Below are 20,050 nucleotides of genomic sequence, written 5' to 3' on the forward strand. Positions count from 1 at the left end.
ATTCCTTTAGATTATTGTACCTTTCCTGGTGGTAAACTTTACTGTCCACTCCACTTCAATCTTTCACCACTTTCCACATTAAAGTTCTATAGTTTTATGACTCATCTTTAAATATCTTCATTAAATTTACATAATCTCCTCCAGTGAAATTCAACACTGCCTTCTCAGCATCTGCCTTTCCTAGTGTTTTGCTTTTATCTGTTCATCTTTATATGAATATGAGCATTTGTATGTATGTATACTAATAACTCAAGTTCTCATGAGGATATAAATTACATAGATAAAAATTGTCTTGATTTGTAAAACTTCTAAAATACCTAGTCATATACTATCCATGTAACAGACACTGTAATTTAAAAAAAGGATAAACCCACATTGGAAATCTTTATCAAGACTTAGTTATCAACATTATTGAAGTCTTTTATTCTAAATCAGGAAATGGCACTACTATCATGACGTTTCAGGGAACACTGAAATATTTGAAAATCCGCAGTTTACTTTTATCTCTCTTGGACCATACAATCTTTCCTGTTAATAAAACCTATCACTTTGGTAACTCTCAACCCAAGCATGGCTCTGAACATTATAACCTTCTTAAAGGTCACTTTCCTCATCCACAGAGTGACCAAGAGTAGAAAGCATGTGTAAAATGACTATCTAGTTCTTTGCCATGCTGGAATAAAGAATTTTCAACAAGGCCTTGTGATTTGCTTGGTCTTCACACTGTAGATGATGGGATTCATGACAGGAGGGATCATCAGGTAGGCACTGGACATATGAGGAAGCTCGTTTCCCAAATCGGTGGACAAAAGACAGACTGAGCCGTGAAAGCAGCCAGTGATAGTCTTGATGGTCTTCATGACTTCTTCAAGGCCAGTCTGCATCCTGCCAGTGGTGTCTTTTGAGGGTATTGGCACCTGCTTCGATGCATGGGTGGTATGAATGAGCACTGTGGTAGAGGTAAAATATGCCGGCTGGTAACCAGTGGATGTAATGGGAACAGGCTTGTACTTTCATGTTGTGCTCCAGTGAGATCTCTGTGGTCTTCACTGTTGCTGTGGTGAGGAAATTGAAGTTGGAGGTGTTGCTCAGCCAGGCTCACATTGAGGTAGGCTGAGGCATTGGAGTTGCCTGCCCCATTGGTTGCCATGCATGTGTATACTTCAGTGTCTATGAGCAGCACATGAGAAAAGTTCAAAGTGCCATCATTAAGAACATAATATAGAACACAGCCATTGCCCCAATATGGGAGATACACATGCTGAAGGTTTTCTTCCTCCCTTCTGGGGTAGCAATGCTGAGAACAGCTCTAATGATCAAGACATAGGAAAGGATGATGAAGATAGAGTTGTAACACAAATTGCTAAATGGCCTTATTAATAAACAACCCAGAGCCAGATATTGGGGTGAAAACAGAAAGATCAAAGGGATAGAACAAGGCAGCCACAAATTCTTACTGCTAGGAAATCCTCAGCCCAAAAGTGTTACTTCCTGTATAATCATGCTTTATATACCTTTCTGTCCCCTGCCATCTTACTTACTCTCTCCGCCCAGGTACATCACTTCCTCTTTCCACCCAGCTCTATCACTTACTATCTGTCTATACAGACCTCCAGACCTCTATGGCTAACTAGTGCTGGGATTAAAGGCGTGTGCCACCACACCTGGCTCTGTTCCAACTGTGGCCTTGAACTCACAGAGATCCAGATAATCTCTGCCTCCCGAATGCTAAGATTAAAGGCATGTGCTACCACTGACTGACCTCTATGGTTAATGTAGTAGCTGGCTTTTTCCTCTGATCCCCAGGCAAGCTTTATTTGTTAGAGCACAAATAAAATATCACCATACAGAGTCCACTCCAGCAGTGGAGATCAGGGCAGTGAGTCCAACTGCACTGTTGATCCTGGTGTCTGTGCATGAGAGCTTCATGACATCGGGGTGGAAGCAGTAAGAGTGGTGGAGCACATGGCTGCTACAGTAGGACAATCTTTTCAGGAGCACTGCCAGGGGAGTCTGGATCAGGGTTCCCCGAATAATGATTGCTACTCCAGTCACTACTATTTTAACATCAGTTAAGACAGAAGCATATCTAAGGGGATTAGAGATGGCCACATAACGATCAAAAGCCATGGCCAACAGCACTGAGGATTCCATGACAGTGAAGAGTTGAATGAAGAACATCTGGGACAAGCAGGCATTGAAGCTGATCTCTCTGGCATTGAACCAGAATATCCCCAACATGGTGGCCAGAGTGGATATGGACAGCCCGAGGTCAGTGGTGGACAGCATGGAGAGGAAATAATACATGGGCTCGTGGAGGCTGGGCTGAGTGATAATGGCGAAGAGAATCAGGCTGTTCCCTGAGAGGGCAGTTGTGTAGAGAAAGCAGAAGGAGATGGAGATCCAGGTGTGGAAGGCTTCCAGCCTGGGCACACCAGTGAGCAGGAAAATTATGTATTAAGATCAATCCATGTGAGGCTATTAAATGGGTAACAGAATTTATTAAGATATAAAATGAAGAAATACACTCACAATTACAGAACAGAGTAGACAACAGAAGTTGTCCTCTGACCTGACCAGGAACAAATCCACTTTGCAGCCAGGAGCCAGAAGGGGCCTGTGACCCTTCGCCAGCTCCTAATCAGAGGTCACATACAACAGCAAGAAGCACCGCTTCCTTTGGGCTGTATAGCCCAGGGTCATGGGCAGAGCAAATACCACTATAATGATGGAAGAAGTTGTGGTGTTCTGGAAAGTTGACACATTAAATTAAAACTTCAGTATTTTCAGCTGAGTGTTCTGCAATTATGTGTGTGTGTGTGTGTGTGTGTGTGTGTGTGTGTGTGTGTGTGTGTGTGTGATGCACTCAGCCCAAAGTGGGTCACTTCCCCAGTAAACATTTCTGAAAGGCAATAGCTGTTTAATTAGCTTGTAAAAAAAATGGAGTAAGTAAACTGAGGGATCAACTAAGAATATTCCCTTAAGGGACCAAAGTCATGAAAGGAAGAATTACATTGGGATGATACTTTATAAAAAAAACAATATACTAAGTGAATTAAGCCAAACTCAGAAAAATGTAAACCACATGTTTTCTTTCCCTTGTGGAATCATTTTTAGAAGCATATGAAAATATAAGAAGGAGCATAAGACTGTGTATTTTAGGAAAGTGTGACTAGTACACCAGCAAAAGGGATAAGAACAGATAAAGAATATAATCAACGTATACTGTATTCCTGTATGACAATGCCATGCTGAAAGCCTCAGTTTTATAGAAATAATGTAAATAATCTTATAAAAACAATAAGAGGATTACATATCATTTATATTCACAAATTTGATAAGTAATAACTGAGATGTTTGCTTACTTCTTCCTGAATAAAAGTAACAATCAATATTGAAATTTGAAATAAGTGCAAATGGTTATGGAATTTCATATGAATAGTAAACAGTATATCAAGTGATTTGAGATGGTTTGTTTACAATGTTAAAAGTTCATCTGAAACTGAGCAGTTTCAAATATAATGTATGTATGAAGAATTAAGACACACAACCAGAATGGAATATGGAGCATGCTCAATATAATTATTAGGAAATTTTATATTTTGAATATTTACGCTGCATTGCATACCAAGTTCTTCTAATTGCATATAGTAAACTTTGAGTGGGTTCAAATGCTCTGACATTTGCCATGTAACAAATGACTGCCCTGCACTGTACCTCAATTTCATCATCTCAAACAGGACACTGTTACACCTAATCCATGGGGATTCTGTAATAGGCTAGCAAATGCCTATAGAAATCTCAGCAGCGTTCTGCTGATAGGGGTTGTTTGCAATTAAATAACAAAGTTTAAAACTGTGCAATTCTTTTTCCTGTGTCATTCCTTATGTGTGTCTACATACCTACCTACTTCCCTTCCTAGAAGACAAATGAGCAACAGATGGGAATATTATCTAAGTATGACTAGGCGATGTTTACCCATGAGTTTCTTCCCCATTTAAGCTCTTTTTAATCCACAATTATGCTTTTCAAATTCTTTCTGTGAATTTCCAGACACATAGGACAAGCCCCTGCTACCACAGCATATATGCATTATTGAGTTTTTGATAGCTAGTGTGTTGTTTAGATGTGTGTGTGTGTGTGTGTGTGTGTGTGTGTGTGTGTGTGTGTGTGTGAATGCACATGCATGTGTCAGAGGGTGGGTTTGGGTACATGAGTACAGATAGCCACTGAAGTCTGTGGTGACAGATTCCCTAAGAGCTGGAGTAACAGGCCAGTGAGCCACACAACATTGGAGCTGAGAACTAAATCAGATTCTCTGCAAAGCAGTGTATGCCTGTAACTGCTGAGCCATCTCTCCAGCACCACAAAAGAGTTTTCTTCAGCCACAAAGAACATAATTATGTTATTTTTTAGGGAAATGGTTGTAATTGGAAATTATCATGTTAGAAAATAAGACATGTTCAGAAAGACAAAAATCATATTTTCTCTTATACTTGAAATATATGCAAAATATATACACATATATGATTTTTTTCTTGTTTACTTTTGTTGGATTTGTGTGTTTGTGTTTGTGTGTGTGTGTGTGTGTGTGTGTGTGTTACACATAGAGTTTTCTGTGTAGTTGTCCTGAAACTCACTATGTAGACTAGGCTGGCCTCAAACTCAGAGACCTACCTGCCTCCCAAGTGCCAGGATTAAAGACAAGTATCACCACTGCCTGGCATATGTATATATGTGTGTGTTTATATGTATATACATTTCTTTATATATATACATATATATATATATATTAGAAAGAAGCTGTCTGAGATACAAAAAGGGAACCAGTGAATGTGAATAAAGTACAATGATAATCACATATGAAAACATCACAATGATACCCACTGTTCTGCAAGCATATCTTTAAAATCAATCAAAACCTGTTGCCTCAGGCTGGAAAGATGGCTCAGAGGTTAAGAGCACTGCTTGCTCTTCCAAAGGTCCTGAGTTCAATTCCCAGCAACCACATGGAGGCTCACAACCATCTGTAATGAGATCTGATGCCCTCTTCTGGCCTGCAGGGATACATGCAGGCAGAATACTGTATACATAATAAATCTTTAAAAACAAAACAAAACCTGTTGCCTCTTTGCAGAGAGCACTGCTGTCTATCTTCCCAATCAGCTTCGAATGTGGGTTTGGTTTGACGGTGAATATGAAAGAATGTAATCTGTAATTCATATAGGAATAAAAGAGTTAATCACATGCTGATCCTGCCCTCTAAGACAGGAAAAATTGGGTTAGGTTATAAACAAATGTATATGCAAACAAATAAAATGCAAGGATGCTTAGGGTGATGGGAATGCGTTATGAACTCAGTAGTTGTAGGCGAGAGAAAGTTTCTGAAGAAACATCAAAAGGCTTCACTGAGTAAAAGAAAATATTTGTACAGAAGCTGATAGATTAAATTTCAGAGACAGTGACCATTTAGATGGTTTTAAATACCCTTAGGGTGTAAGAGATACAATGTGCCTCAAGGGCAGTATATAAGAGATGAAGTTTGTGATTACCTAACCACAGCCAAAGGGTAAGGAAGGCCTGTACTCATCAGTAGAGCACATACCTCCTAGGTGTGAAGCTCTGGGTTCTGTCCCAGCATCAAAGATAGAGAGAGGAAGGGAGGTAGAGAGGGCGGGAAAAGGAGAGAGAGACAGAGAACCATGTCATAACAAAAACCTACACAATAATGCCAATTTCCTTTGCAACCTAAAATCAATTTTAAAATACTGTCTCTTTACCCTCTTCCCCTGCTTCTTCTAAGTCCTCTCCTTTACCACTCACAAGATGTTGCCTGTCTTCATTCTCTACAGCAATGGTTCGTACATACTGTGGAAATCTGGCATTTAGCATTGACTGACATGTAACATTCTGTTTCATGAGGTCTGTCTGGCTATATCTGAAAATACGAAGACTTGCATTGTTTGAAACAAGGCACATTCCTTACAATTCTGTGTTAGACCATAACAAAACAAAATTCTCAACTCAAGGTCTCCCTAAGCAGAGTCTGAGATCTCAGCCCAGACAACCTTCACCTGGAGCTCAGAGTCCTCTTAGATTATTCAGGTTACCAGGAGAAATCAAATCTTCGTGATACGTATTTGAGGTCTCCAGTTTCACGCTAGCTGATGAAGAGACTCCTGCATCCTCAACCCCACCTTCAATCTCATGCATGTGGTCCTCACACCATGATGTTGTACCTCTTCAAATCCAACATAAGAACCCCTGTGTAGCTTCATCTTGCCTCCAAAAGCTCCTGTGATTAGGACACAGGGCTGGGACAATCATTGCTTAGATTAACTTGATCTGAAGCAACCAAAAACCTTGCTGCATTAAAACTCAACTGTAGTCTAATGTACCTGATCACTAGAGTGGTTAACAATTACATTAGCATGCCTTGCTCACACACAGAGGACCAAGGGGTTGTTCTCATACAGAACAAATAATCTGGGGTGAATAGTAAGCTTAGGGCCCTCTGAGAATTCTAAATACTACAATTAACTGAGCCACCAACTGTCCAAACCTTTGTTTTATTTCTTTTATTTTTGAGATTATAACAAAATTACATCATTCCACCTTTCCATTAATTCCATCCAAACTCTCCCATATACACCATCTGGCTCACTTTCAAATTCAGGGCGTCTTTTTTTCATTAATTGTTGTTATCTGCACATATGTGTATGTATATTTATATAGCGACCGTTGATTGAGTATCCTTTTACTCTAGTTCTTGATCACCACTTTACATAACACTTGTCAGTTTTGCAAGAAGCACAGAAATATTACTGTAAGTGGTTTCTTTGCCTTGTGTTCCCAGTTTCCAGACTTTCCCTCCATTGATGGCAGTTGGAGCTCTGAAAAACACACCTGCATACTTCTGCTTGTCTAGCACTCTTCACTGCCTCCAGCATGAAGTCAAACTCAGTATCTCATCACTAAAAATAAGCAGTTTTCCCAAACTGGCACAAAAAAAAAACCTTCCAACAGACTCAACCTGAGGTTTTCCTTACTTTATTAACCACACAGTATAGCAAGGTCCTTCCCACTGGTATAATTTATTTAAATCATACAGCTCTCTTTTTCCGAGTGAGACTAAGCTCTTTATACTCTCTATCCATAGAGTTATTGATAAATTCAACATAAATTTCTATTTATGGAAACACTCTATGATTCACTAGGACAAATCATAAGAAAACACTTCTTCATCTGTTATGTGTGTTTTTTTAGATTCATACACACAGACTAATGGTTATCCTATTACTAGATCATGTCATCTGAAAATATGCCTCTGTAAGTAACATAAGGACATTTGCTTATTGATCATTATGTGCTTTTCAAAGCATACATCTTACTTATAATTATGTGGCATGTGTAAGTGTATAGGAGGTCAGGTTGTGCATGCAAGTGCAGGTGTCCACAGAGGCTGCAGTCATGGGGTCCTCCTGGATTTGGAGTTACAGCCTACTGTGGACTCCTCACCATGGATACTATAAACTAAACTTGGGCTCTCAATAATAGTACTATGTCCTCTTAACCACTGAGGCCTCACTCCAGGCTCTGATCATTATACATTAATACCTTCCATTATACTATAGGAAATGAAAGCAACTGACCAATGATTCTGAACTTACCTCAAGACCTCACGATATGGCCTTCAGCACTTCCCCTCTCCTGTACTTCAAAAATTCTTAGTCAGGTTACATTGCTTGGAAAAATAAAAGAGTGTGTGTGTGTGTGTGTGTGTGTGTGTGTGTGTGTGTGTGTCTGTGTCTGTGTCTCTGTGTGTGTGTGTCTGTGTGTGTCTGTGTACATGTGTGTCTCTGTGTGTTTGCTGTGTGAGTCTCTCTGCAGGTGTCTGTGTGTATGTCTCTCTGTGTGGGCTGTGTGTGTGTGTGTGTGTGTGTGTGTGTGTGTGTTTCTGTGTCTGTGTGTGTTAATATAGTCACATGCTTGAAGAGGTACACCTGTGCATACACATACATGTGACAGAGGAGGACTTCAAGGGTATTTTCTATTCTCCCTTTATTTCATTCTCTTCAAACAAGGTCTATTACTGATCCTGGGGCAAGGCTGGTAGCTAGCAAGCCTCAACAAATCCCCTATCCGTCCTCCATAGTGTTGGCTTTTTACATGGGTACTGGAGGTCCAAACTTCAATTAACACGCTTGCATAGCAACATCACTTACACACTGAGGTTTCTCCCCAAGTGCCTCCCATAAAATGGAACAAAGTGTCATATATTTCAGGCAGGTCTCAAATACTCCGTGTAACCAAGAATAACCCTGAATTTCTGATTTCCTGCCTCTAATTCTAGAGTATTGGGATTGCAAGGATATGCCATTTCATCCAATTTTGCCACCACATCTCATTTACTCAGTGTTGTGGGTCAAAACCAGGGCTTTGTGCATTCTAACAACTGAGATGGTATATCCCCATGCCTTGGACCAGAAATTTTAACTATGATTTATGGAGCTCATTCATGGTCTCCAAAACACTATCACCTCTCCCTCTCTGCCTCTCACCCTCGTGCCCCCCCCCCCCGTGTGGGGTGTGTGTGTGTGTGTGTGTGTGTGTGTGTGTGTGTGTGTGAGAGAGAGAGAGAGAGAGAGAGGGGGGGGGGAGATTTGGAATAATTGTTTACGAATGATCCTGGTTTGTTACTACATAACAATCTCCTCTCCGCTCAATCATTTGTTGACACTGACATTAAGATGATGGTATCCCATCTAAACTATAACGCACAGTATTAAAGGTTCTATGCTGAGCTATCTTGAGTCGTCTCCTCCCTGGCTAATGATTCACCAAAACTGTTAGAATTCTGGGCAATCCCAGGTCCCACGAAACTTTTGCCATCAACTAGACTGAGTTTTCCAAACGAGTACACGACATTCCACTTTTATGAAGTTTGGTAGGTCAGCAATGGTACATGGGGGTTATTAAAATGGCAGCATTTGTAAAGAATCAATGTGATAGCAAGCAACAGAATATGGGAGGTGTATGATAACGGCACAGGAAGATGGCAGTGATGGGAGCACTGTGTATAGGCAGGAGTGGCTGCTGACATCAGATTCTGTTTTGAATGTTCCAAAACCACCCAGAAAACTCCAAATTGTAAGAGAGCATTTATCTGTATGCAGCAAGACAATTGTGATGTAACACAACTAAACTCACTTAGAATAGATGGCCCCAAGTTACAAATTTCTGATTTTCCTGGACTTCCTTAGGAATCAAGAAGACCTCCATGAAGTTAATAGAATCTTTTAATTCTTATAAGAAACCACAGAGGAAAGTATATTGTTTTCCTGAGTGCAGCAGCTTTACTTAAAACACACAGGTTGTTCTTTGGTATCTCAGGAGGAGAGGGCTTCTGCTCAAGGATACAGAGCATATGTGAAGAGACTGTCTCGGGCTTTCTGAAATCTCTTTGTTAGAAACCCCAGATAGAGATGATGTGGACCCCAGAGGATGAGGCTTCCCCCGGCTTCACTGCATGCTCCTTTAGTTTCTGTGAAGAAACTGGTGTTGTAATTCTTTCTCCGCTTATCTGAGAACCATAAAAGCATATTTGTAAAACTTCCCCCATCTATGCTGGAATGTTGAGTGTCCTGATCTTGTGTAGGTCTTGTGCAGGGAAAGATAGCTGCTGTGAGTTCATGATTCTGTAAACTTTGGAAAGATGTCGTCATTACTGCCCCATAGACAACCAAATTCTTTCAAAAAGCACTATAAAGATATATTCCAAAGTTTTCACTAGAGTGATACAGAGAACAGAACAGTCTTTCTCCCACAGAATAGACAGCCCAGTGAGGAAACAGATATCAAAATAAGAGCTTTATCACAGTACTTAGTTTTCATCAATCATTTTAATTAAGATATTATGGGGGTACAGAATCATAATTTAGTATATGTATTCATTGCATAGTGATACAATTAGGTTAGCATTTTCAACTCCTGAATATTATTTTTAAATTTCATATTAAGCTGAAAGTTGCATAATTATGTGATACAACTTTAGTTTCTTTGTATATCCCATTGTGTGATGGTCAAATCAGTGGAAGCTGCCCTATAGATACATTTTAGACAATACATGACCATATCTTGTAAGACTGAAATAGTTCATTTAACAAAGAGATCTCAAGGCTTTTTTAAAGAACTAGAAAAATACTCACTTCAATCAGTTTTTGTTTCTCACTGATTCTTTAGTGACTCGACCATTTCAATTTATTCAACTATATATGTTTGACTGGCAATAATAATCATTTTAAAAGTATTATGTAAATTATAAAATTATTCAAACATATATTTCTTAGGATCTGTGCTATATAAACCACTAATAGTTACATAATCTAGAGGACTAAAATCAATTTACCAACGAACATAAACACATTTTTACAATATTGTACCAGGTACAGCAGTAATAATAGGATAATAACTATATAACATGATATCTCTCTCATTAGGGAATTCACAGTCTAAAACTTTGTATGAGGAAATTACAAGATCATCAGAATTAAGAAACGTGTTATTATTAACAGGCTCTTTCAAGCTACAGTGTTAAATCACACAAGTGAATAATCAAACACAGAAATTCATGGAAAAGTCTCTTTAAAGAAAGAACTCTAAAACTTTCCTAAGATGACTTGATGAAGAATACTTTAAGCATGGCCTTACGAATTTGTTTGGTCTTCACACTATAGATTATGGGATTCATTACAGGAGGGATGAGCAGATAAACATTGGCAATTAGAGCATGCACAAACGGAGGAGCATTCCTCGCAAACCTATGCACCAATGACACGCTGATCATAGGGATGTAGAAGATGGCAACAGCACTGAGATGGGAGACACAGGTGCCAAATGCCTTTTTCCGCTCCTCCTTGGATGCGATACAGAGCACAGAGTGGATGATCAGAACATAAGAGAGAAGGATCAAGACAGAGTCCAAGCCTGCATAGCAGATGACAAGGGTCAGACCAAAGGCACTGTTGACCTTGGTGTCTGAGCATGAAAGCTTCATCACGTCAGTATAGAAGCAATAGGAATGATGGAGCACATGACTACGACAAAAAGACAGACGCTTGAGGAGCAGGAGTAAAGGAACAAGAGCTGTGGTTCCCCTAATTACAATCGCAAAACCCACTGCAATGATCCGTGAATTGGTTAAGATCACAGCATACCTCAGGGGGTTCCAGATGGCAATGAAGCGGTCAAAGGCCATCACCAGGAGGACTGAGGACTCCATGAATGTAAAGCTATGGATAAAGAACATCTGGCCAATGCAGGCATCAAAGCTAATTTCTCGAACATTGAACCAGAAAATGCCCAACACAGTTACCAATGTGGAAAGGCACAGACCCAGGTCTGTGAAGGACAGCATGGACAGGAAATAGTACATGGGTTCATGGAGGCTTGACTCAGTGATGATAACAAAGAGGATCATGCTGTTCCCAGAGATGGCGATGGCATATAGACAGCAGAAAGGGATGGAGATCCAAGTTTGAGAGGTCTCAAGCCCAGGAATGCCAGTGAGGAAGAAGACAATCGGGTGGGCAGTGCTCTGGTTGAAGGGTGGCATAGTGACTTAAGGAAGCAGATGCTCTCGGGAGGAAGGCACACATCCTGCAATGACAAGAACAGAAAGGCTGCCTGTCTCTACTACATGCCATGCAGTTTAGGAACACTAAAAAACCAGTTCCTGTCCCTCATCTTTGGTGGAAAGGGAAAGCCATTTACTACTGTATTAGATGTGAAGATGAACACAGGTGAAGTGGGGGAAGAAACAGTACTAACATCTGGGAAGAGACCCAGGTTTTTAGAAGATCTGCATTGTATTATGTATGGCTGTCTGTGTACTGACATTAAAAAGGAGACTAAAGCCAGGCAATGGTGGCACACACCTTTATTCCCAGCACTTGGGAGGCAGGGGCAGGTGGATCACTGAGAGTTCAAAGCCAGTCTGAGCTAAAGAGTGAGCTCTAAAAAGGTGCCAAAGTTACACACAGAGAAACTCTCTCTGGGGAAAAAAAAATAGACTGGCAAGATGGCTCTGTTGGTAAAGGCAAGTGGAGTCAAGCCTGATGACCTAAATTCAATCCCAAGAACCCACAGGGTAGAAGGAGATAACCCACTTCAGCAAGTTGTCACTTGACCTTCTTCTACATCTATGGCACATGTTCAAGTATACACATGCAGGTGCATACCTGCAGACATACATGTACACCCATACATACAAAGGACAAAAACATAACAAACTTTTAACTAAGTAACAGAAGTATCTTCCAGTTCTATGGTGGTTGACATTGCTGATAGAGTATCTCTGCACAATAAAAGTTAATCTTCTCCACTTTTCACAACTTCTCTATTTCTGATCCAAAATCCTAGGGGCCATTACACTTTGTCAGTTCATTAATTCCCAGTGAAAATTTGGAGAATAAGACAGTATCAAAGATTTTTCTAATCATGACTAAATAAAGATAACACAACTGTCAATGTAAAAAATCTAAATGTAAGAAAAGAACCAATAAGTCTACACAAATAAACCACCCTGGGTGATAGAAGGAAAAGATTTGTTTACACAGGTAGCAATTGGAAACCTAATTATGTTTAAGGAAAATTCTGCCTGCAGAAAGATGATTTAAAGATGACCTCACTAAGAACTAACAACACATTGGAAGCTTGTGGAAAATCACTGAAGCAGAATCATCTTAGCAAATGCCATGGTTTTCTACTTTTCAAAGGAGTATTAATGTTAGAGTGAGGAGGAGTCTCCTTTCTCTGTAGAGGTGTAAATCTGAAGGATTGAAGGAACTGCTTTACATTGCTTCTGAAGCTTTCTAAGGTCACATTTTTTTTTCAACATGCTTGATTTTAGTGTAAATGACTGCCAATTCATTCATTGATGCATATGTTACAGTGTCCACATATGTGATGGATATGTGTTAAAATCAGATGTGTCCCAGCAATAAAGCCTGCAAATGACCCTGAGAAAGAAAATGTTGGAAAGGTGTGAGTGCAGACTTTAGCAGAAGAATCAGCTAGAGGTGTGACGTTTCTGTGATACTGGAGTAGAGGACAATAGGAAATGATCAAATACTTTTGAGTATTGTAATAACTGTCTTTCCATGAGGTTTATGAAGAGATGAGATTTACTTAGGCAGTTTTAGAGGTTTCAGTCCAGGGCTAAGCACCTGTGTTGTTTTAGTCCCATGGCAGCTCAACATGGTAGGAGCATTTCATGAAAAATAAGTGAGAATCAAAAGAAAATGAGGGGAGGAATACTCTATGATCAGTCTTAAGGACATGTCACTAAGAAACAAATCCCTCTTGCCACAGCCCACCCCTTAAAGCTCCTACCATCTCCTATGAGTGTCAAGCTGAGACCCTGCAGAATAGTTCAGGTCCAAACACAAATCTCTCTGTCTCTCTCTGGTGGTTGAGAGGAGTCAGATACTTATTCACACTCACTCAACAACCTGATGGCAGATAGACCCAGAAAACAAACTCTGATCTTGATGGCACCAAACTCCTTGGTCTTGCAACTAGCTATTTAAAAATGGTTTATTTAATTTTCATTATTTTATTTTAATTATGCTTTTGAAACCTTACAAAGTAATAGGTTCTGTTTGGGGTTTTCATTGGGTCAATTCCATCTCCCCTCACTGTCCTGTCCCCTCTCCTCACTGCACCCTTTTGTTCAGAGTGTGCCCCTTTCTATTTTGCTTTATTGTCTTCTCCACTCCATCCCTTAAAGTCTCTTTTTGGTCAAGTCACATGGGATCCTTTCAAGTTTCTTCTCATTTACCCAAATTTACCTTCACCTGGATCACATGCTTAAATGTAGCGGCTAGACACACATATGAGGGAGAACATATGTTGTTTGTCTTTCTGAGTTGAGGTTACTTCACTTGGTAGAACATTTTCTTGAAAATTCATGCTTTCGTTTTTTCTTTTAAGTTCTAATTATAGGCTGAATTAATAAGTATTTACAATTAGTCTATATTTGTACTATTTTGAATGTTGCATTTTAAGTTGACATAACACACTAAGTAGCTATATGTTGTATGTTGCTAAGTACTGCTGTTTATATTAACTAGTTCCTCTAAACTTCATAAGTTGTCATAAAAAATCTGAAGGATATACAATGCCTGATGGATTTTTAATCTCTTGACTGCTCTCAAACTGTGACATCATATACAGAATTTCAGAATGGGTCTAGAAGGGAAGCAGTGACCATGCTGCCTGGTCTTTAAAGGCTCATTGAAGAGGAGAGAGGAGAAGAGAAGAGGAAAGGAAAGAAGAGAGAGGAGAGGAGAAGAGAGGAGAGGAGAGGAGAGAACAGGAAAGAAAAGAAGAGGAGAGGAGAGGAGAGAACAGGAAAGAAAAGAAGAGGAGAGGAGAGGAGAGAACAGGAAAGAAAAGAAGAGGAGAGGAGAGGAAAGAACAGGAGAGGAGAGGAAAGAACAGGAGAGGAGAGGAAAGAACAGGAGAGAAAAGAAGAGGACAGGAGAGAGGAGAGGAGAGGAGGAGAGGAGAGGAGAGGAGAGGAGAGGAGAGAGAGAGGAGAGGAGAGGAGAGGAGAGGAGAGGAGAGGAGAGGAGAGGAGAGGAGAGGAGAGGAGAGGAAAGAACAGGAGAGGAGAGGAGAGGAGAGGAGAGGAGAGGAGAGGAGAGGAGAGGAGAGGAGAGGAGAGGAGAGGAGAGGAGAGGAGAGGAGAGGAGAGGAGAGGAGAGGAGAGGAGAGGAGAGAAGAGATTAACCTCAAAACTTACAGGCCAAGATGTTCTTCTGTATTAAGGGTAGAGGATCAATCCCAGCCCTGCCTTCTGACACTGGTTCCAAATGGTTCTGTTTTTCTAGAAGAACCCAAAAGAGAAAAATCTTGCAACAGGATCACTCTAAGGCTTGAAACGGGGAGGTTTTATGAGGACTCCAGAACCTGTCTGATGAGAGCCCTTTACCCAGCAGGAAAAAATGAATTCCTAGGAGAAAACTCTGCAGAGCTGTGTTCTGCTAACCCTTTGTGCTCCAGATGACAAATTGATAATTATATTTGCTTTTGGGCTAACTTTACTTGTACTTCTTCAAAGCCCCTGTAGATGAGTTACAATTTCCAAGCTCATTCAAGAGCAATGTCAGCCCAAGGAGCTGTAGTACAAAGCTCTGCATATGGCCAAAGCCTAGGAGAAATGGTTTAATGGCCTGACCATGCATCTGTCCAGCTGTCATTCACCTGTTTGAATCACAGAATGCATATGGAAGAGAATTTGCTGAATAACTATGGTTGCTGAAGGCAAGTATAGTTACTTGATTAGGAGTTCAAATCTTTCCCTGTGTATTCCGCATCCCTTGGGAATTGTAGACAATGTGCCCAGAGGCACAGAAACTAACAACTTAAATGGAAATAACTAAAGAAAGACAGCAAAATTCTCTGAATCCCTTGTGCTCACTGGCTAGTTTATAAAAATGATCTGATAACTTGCCCTAATCTTTTATTAGCATATTTACCATTATGGAGAATGTCATATATGAAAACAGATACCTCTTGTTTAAAAGTGGCTTTTGCTTTTATGTGTTAATATTAAAGCCTTTGATGTTTAATAACAGCTTGGGAATCCAGTAACTTTATAAACAAAAGATATTATTTTACAAATACACCTACTATTCAGAAGAATATCTCTATTAAAGCAGCTGTAAAACAGATTCTTAAATGACCTGCTTAAAGTCCCCTTTTTGTCTAGATCCCTGAGAAAGACTGGGAAAACATGTTCTTTATTTATCTAGTTCATCGTGAACCTAAGAAAATATGCTCTCCTTTTTGGGCATCATCTTGACTAACAGAAACACTCCTTCCCTAGACAGCATTTCAACAGATGGTAAGGCATTTTCCCAGCTTTTTTTAAATGTGCCAAGAAATGTATGACACTCCATGGGAAAAATGTACAGTTCAAACAGTTGCTTACTAGATACTGAAATAAAAAGAGATGCCTAGACTGTTACAGGACATAAATGTGAAAAATCTTACTGCCCTCCTAAATACACTAATCCTGAGAGCACAGTTGTAGGAAATGGGATATAGTTACCAAAATACAATGATTTATTTCAGTACAAACCACAAAGATTGAAAATATTCAGTAGCTGAAGAAGTAACATGAGTAGGCACCCAGACAAAGGACATGGTGATTAGTGTTCATTTTGACAAGATAAGCCTCTATTTAAACAGCCTGTCCCAGGATTTGAGTATTTTTAATATGGCCAGTACATAACAAATTCCCCAACACTCTTACCCATGGGAAAGAGTAAATCAGAACTACACTGAGATTCCACCTCCACTGTCAGAATGGCTGTCACTTAAAATCAAACAACAGTAAGTGTGGCAAGGATGCAGAGGAAAATAAAATTTAAGGTTTAATCAGCTATGGAAATCAGTATGGAAGTTCAAAAAACAACCTAAAAATACAGCTAGCACATGACCCAGCTACATCATTTCTGGGCACACTCAAAGGAACCTAAGGACACACACTGCAGAAAAAGCTGCTCATTCATGATTACCATAACACTAAACACAAAAGCCAAATTATGGAATCAACTTGGGTGTCCATTAACAGAAAAAAATGGAAACGGAAAACGTGGCTCATATGTATGCACAAAGAGGCTTAATTCTGTCCAAATAAAAATGAAATTATATCATTTGCTGGAAAATGGATGGAACTTCATCATGTTCACAAAAGTAATCTGGGTCAAGAGTGATATGCATAGATACAAATTATCAAGATAGATGACAGGTAATAAATAGATAGAAGATAGATAGATAGATAGATAGATAGATAGATAGATAGATAAGATAGATAGATAGATAGATAGATAGATAGAGATAGATAGATAGATAGATAGATAGATAGATAGATAGATAGATAGATAGATAGCATGAAAATAGAAAGGTAGAAGGGAAACTATTTGAAAAATGAAGATGGACTAGTCGTAGAGAGACAGACAGCAGGAGAGGACAATGAGCTAATATGGTCAAAGTATATGATATTCTTGAATCAAAAAAAATGTCAAGGAACATACATGATAAAAATTGTAAGTCATTAACACTGTGTTAAGTTAATAATACTGTATTAAGTTACTGGGAATTTTGTGTGTTAAGCTATTAAAAATATTTGGGACCAGACAACTTTTACCTAAAATTTAGCTCTGTCATCTATCATGTGACTGTGGGCTAACAGGATGTCTGTGCCTCTATTTTTACATTCTTATATAGGGAAATAATTATATCTGTTTTATAAATTTATTTTCTAAAAATAAATAAGAAGTTCTAATATATATGCATGAGAAGGTTTAACACATAGTCTACTCAATTCACTCAAAACATGTTACTAATGACTGTATTATTGATTGATATTATTTTGTGCCTATAGTTATCAATATACCAATTTAGTAAGAAATTATCATTGCATATTCTGTGCCACATACAGCATTCCCTAATTTTTGAGGTGAAATAATATGTACTCTCAGGAAGAGAGAAAGCCACCATCACATGAAAAGAAAATCTGGTCTGTACATGACTGTTTTTAACACTTTGTCATCCTACACTCCTTGTAATTCTGGCCTTGTAACCTCTCAATATCTCCTTAGAAAGAGTGGAGTGGTATCTGCTTTGTTCACTTTATACCCTTAACATCTTTTTGATTTAAATATGAGGTGGGGCCAGGTTATTTTGTACATCAGTAGGGATAGAATTGGGGGCCTACTGGAGGCTAACCCAATTCTGTAATGAGAAATAAGCTTTGTTCCTTGAATACACAAAACTTAGTGAGAACAGAGAGGAGATAGATGGAAATATTCAGAATAGCCACTAGAGGCTCATAGGAAGAGGGAAGTGTGGGCTGTGTTTTAATATGCACTAGGATTACATGGTCACTGCTGGCTAGAACAATAGCATAGGAAATCCTCTAATCATCCAACATGGCCAGATAGAGGAAAGGAGATGGACTGTGATGCTTTCAGACAAGGAGCCAGGAAGTGACATTGAGCTTATATTTTTGTAAATAGTGGACTAAGTGAGAAGCTTTTGTTGCAGTAACCAGTTTTCATTGCTGCCGTCATTTTATTTCTACAATTTAGATACATTAAATCTGTATTGTCCAACTTGCCTTTGGAGCTTTGGGATATGATCCTTATTTCCTGATCTGTCACAGCATCTATATGATCAGTCACGCATGAAGTTTAAAGGTGGAAGAGGACTGACTAGAAATGGTTTATATATTCTATTGCTGGATATTTTACTTATACTTTGACTACTATAATTAATAATACTTTATTCAATGTTCCTGTGTATAAAATGTAGCCTCCATATTTTTTGTGTTTTCCTTTCAATAAATTTTTAGAAATGGAAAAGATGGGAAATTTAAAACCGTAATAACAGCTGGAAAACCCATTCTCTTAAAGTTTATGCAAACACTGTAAAACAATGCTTAGCCCACTGTAGCACAGCAACAAAATATTATGCATTGTAAGTTTAAAAAAATTCACTGATATGATAAGCAAGAATATCTTACTATTTACTGCAGTAAAATGTTGACAATAAGTAAATGGGATTTTTCTCAGGTCCAGACGGAACATTTTTTTCATGTTGAATTCTAACTTTCCAGTTTGAGTTACCAAACTTAAGAAACACATTATGAAATCCAAATTGGTGCAGACTGACATGCTTCCCAGGTTCAACAGCATTGATGGCAATATATTAATAAAATGTTTTCTGGTCATTTTATTGATGAACCTTGAGATCCATTTTTCAGAAATCTTAATAAAATTACCATTGACATCAAAGCTTTTAATTTTCATCATATCTACAAAGTTCAAACTCCCTTTGACATGTAAACTACCACATTCAGATTCTAGACATTAAGGTATGGGAGTCTTTGGAGAATAATACTCCACCCACAAACCCTTCTCACAGTATCTTTGACATAAGACCCAAGAAAATAGTAAGAAACAAATTACATAGATATTTTCAAATATAGATAGATTCTGTCAATGTAATGGATACAGGATATAAGAGAGAGAAATCAAGAATAACTCTGTAGGTTCCCCTATCATGATCTTGACCCCCCCCTCCTTGCTCATAGAATCCCTGTTCCCTCTCTTTTACTGGACTCCTGGAGCTTGGCCTGGTGCTTGCCTGTGGATCTCCGTATGTGCCTCCATCAGTTACTAGATGAAGGCTCTATGATGCAGGGTATTCACGTACTCTGCTTGAGCAAGACAGTTGTATAGCTTGATCTGCCTATGGGGCCCCCTGGAGAAGAATCAGGATCTGTCCCTGGTGCATGAGCTGGCTTTTTGGAGCCCATTACTTATGGTGGGACACCTTGAACAGCCTTGATGGAGGGGGTAGGGGCTTGGACCTGCATCAACTGAATATACCAGGCTTTGCTGACTCCCCATGGGAGGCCTTACTTTATCAAAGGAGGGAATGGGGTAGTGGGATGATGAGGTAAAGCTGGGTGGTGGGGGAGCCAGAGAATGAAAGAGAGGGGGATCTATGATTAGTATGTAAAATGAATTCAACAATTCTTAATAAAAAAAGAGAAAAATATATTTTAAAAAGAATAACTGAAAGATCTATAAACAGAAAAGTGGTCCAGAAATGGTGGGACTGCAGGAGCAACTAAAGAAGCCATGCATATAACCAATGTGTAGAAAATGCTTACCAAAGACTGAGGAGGGCAGTAGTCAGCCCACCTTAGATGACATCACTGCCTAAAGACATCACCTACCTGCCCTGATTCCTCAACAAAATAGTCTCATATCTTGAACACAGTACAGATGCCCAAAAATTATTCCAGTTTTTCACCACATTGTCAGTTTCGATATCACACTAGGAAGTAAGTAAAATTAGACAACAATAAACAAAACAGTACTTATTTCCTGTATAGCTAAATTATGGACTGAGACATTTTACCACTGTATTTACCAAGCACATGCCTTATGCTTCTAAGATGACTTTGTCA

General features: G+C 39.2%; 1 protein-coding gene and 1 pseudogene across 1 annotated transcript; both read right to left on the reverse strand.

Moving 5' to 3' along the window:
• Positions 1–657: 657 nt before the first annotated feature.
• Positions 658–2,766, reverse strand: LOC114706655 (annotated as a pseudogene).
• A 7,903-nt stretch (positions 2,767–10,669) lies between these two features.
• On the reverse strand, positions 10,670–11,614 carry LOC114706678 (olfactory receptor 51F2-like). The gene has a single exon (XM_028889169.1). It carries the CDS (start codon positions 11,612–11,614, stop codon positions 10,670–10,672), a length of 945 nt encoding a protein of 314 aa, XP_028745002.1.
• Between the last annotated feature and the right edge of the window lie 8,436 nt (positions 11,615–20,050).

The sequence above is a fragment of the Peromyscus leucopus genome, chromosome 1 (genome assembly GCF_004664715.2).
Source record: "Peromyscus leucopus breed LL Stock chromosome 1, UCI_PerLeu_2.1, whole genome shotgun sequence".
Lineage (NCBI taxonomy): Eukaryota > Metazoa > Chordata > Mammalia > Rodentia > Cricetidae > Peromyscus > Peromyscus leucopus.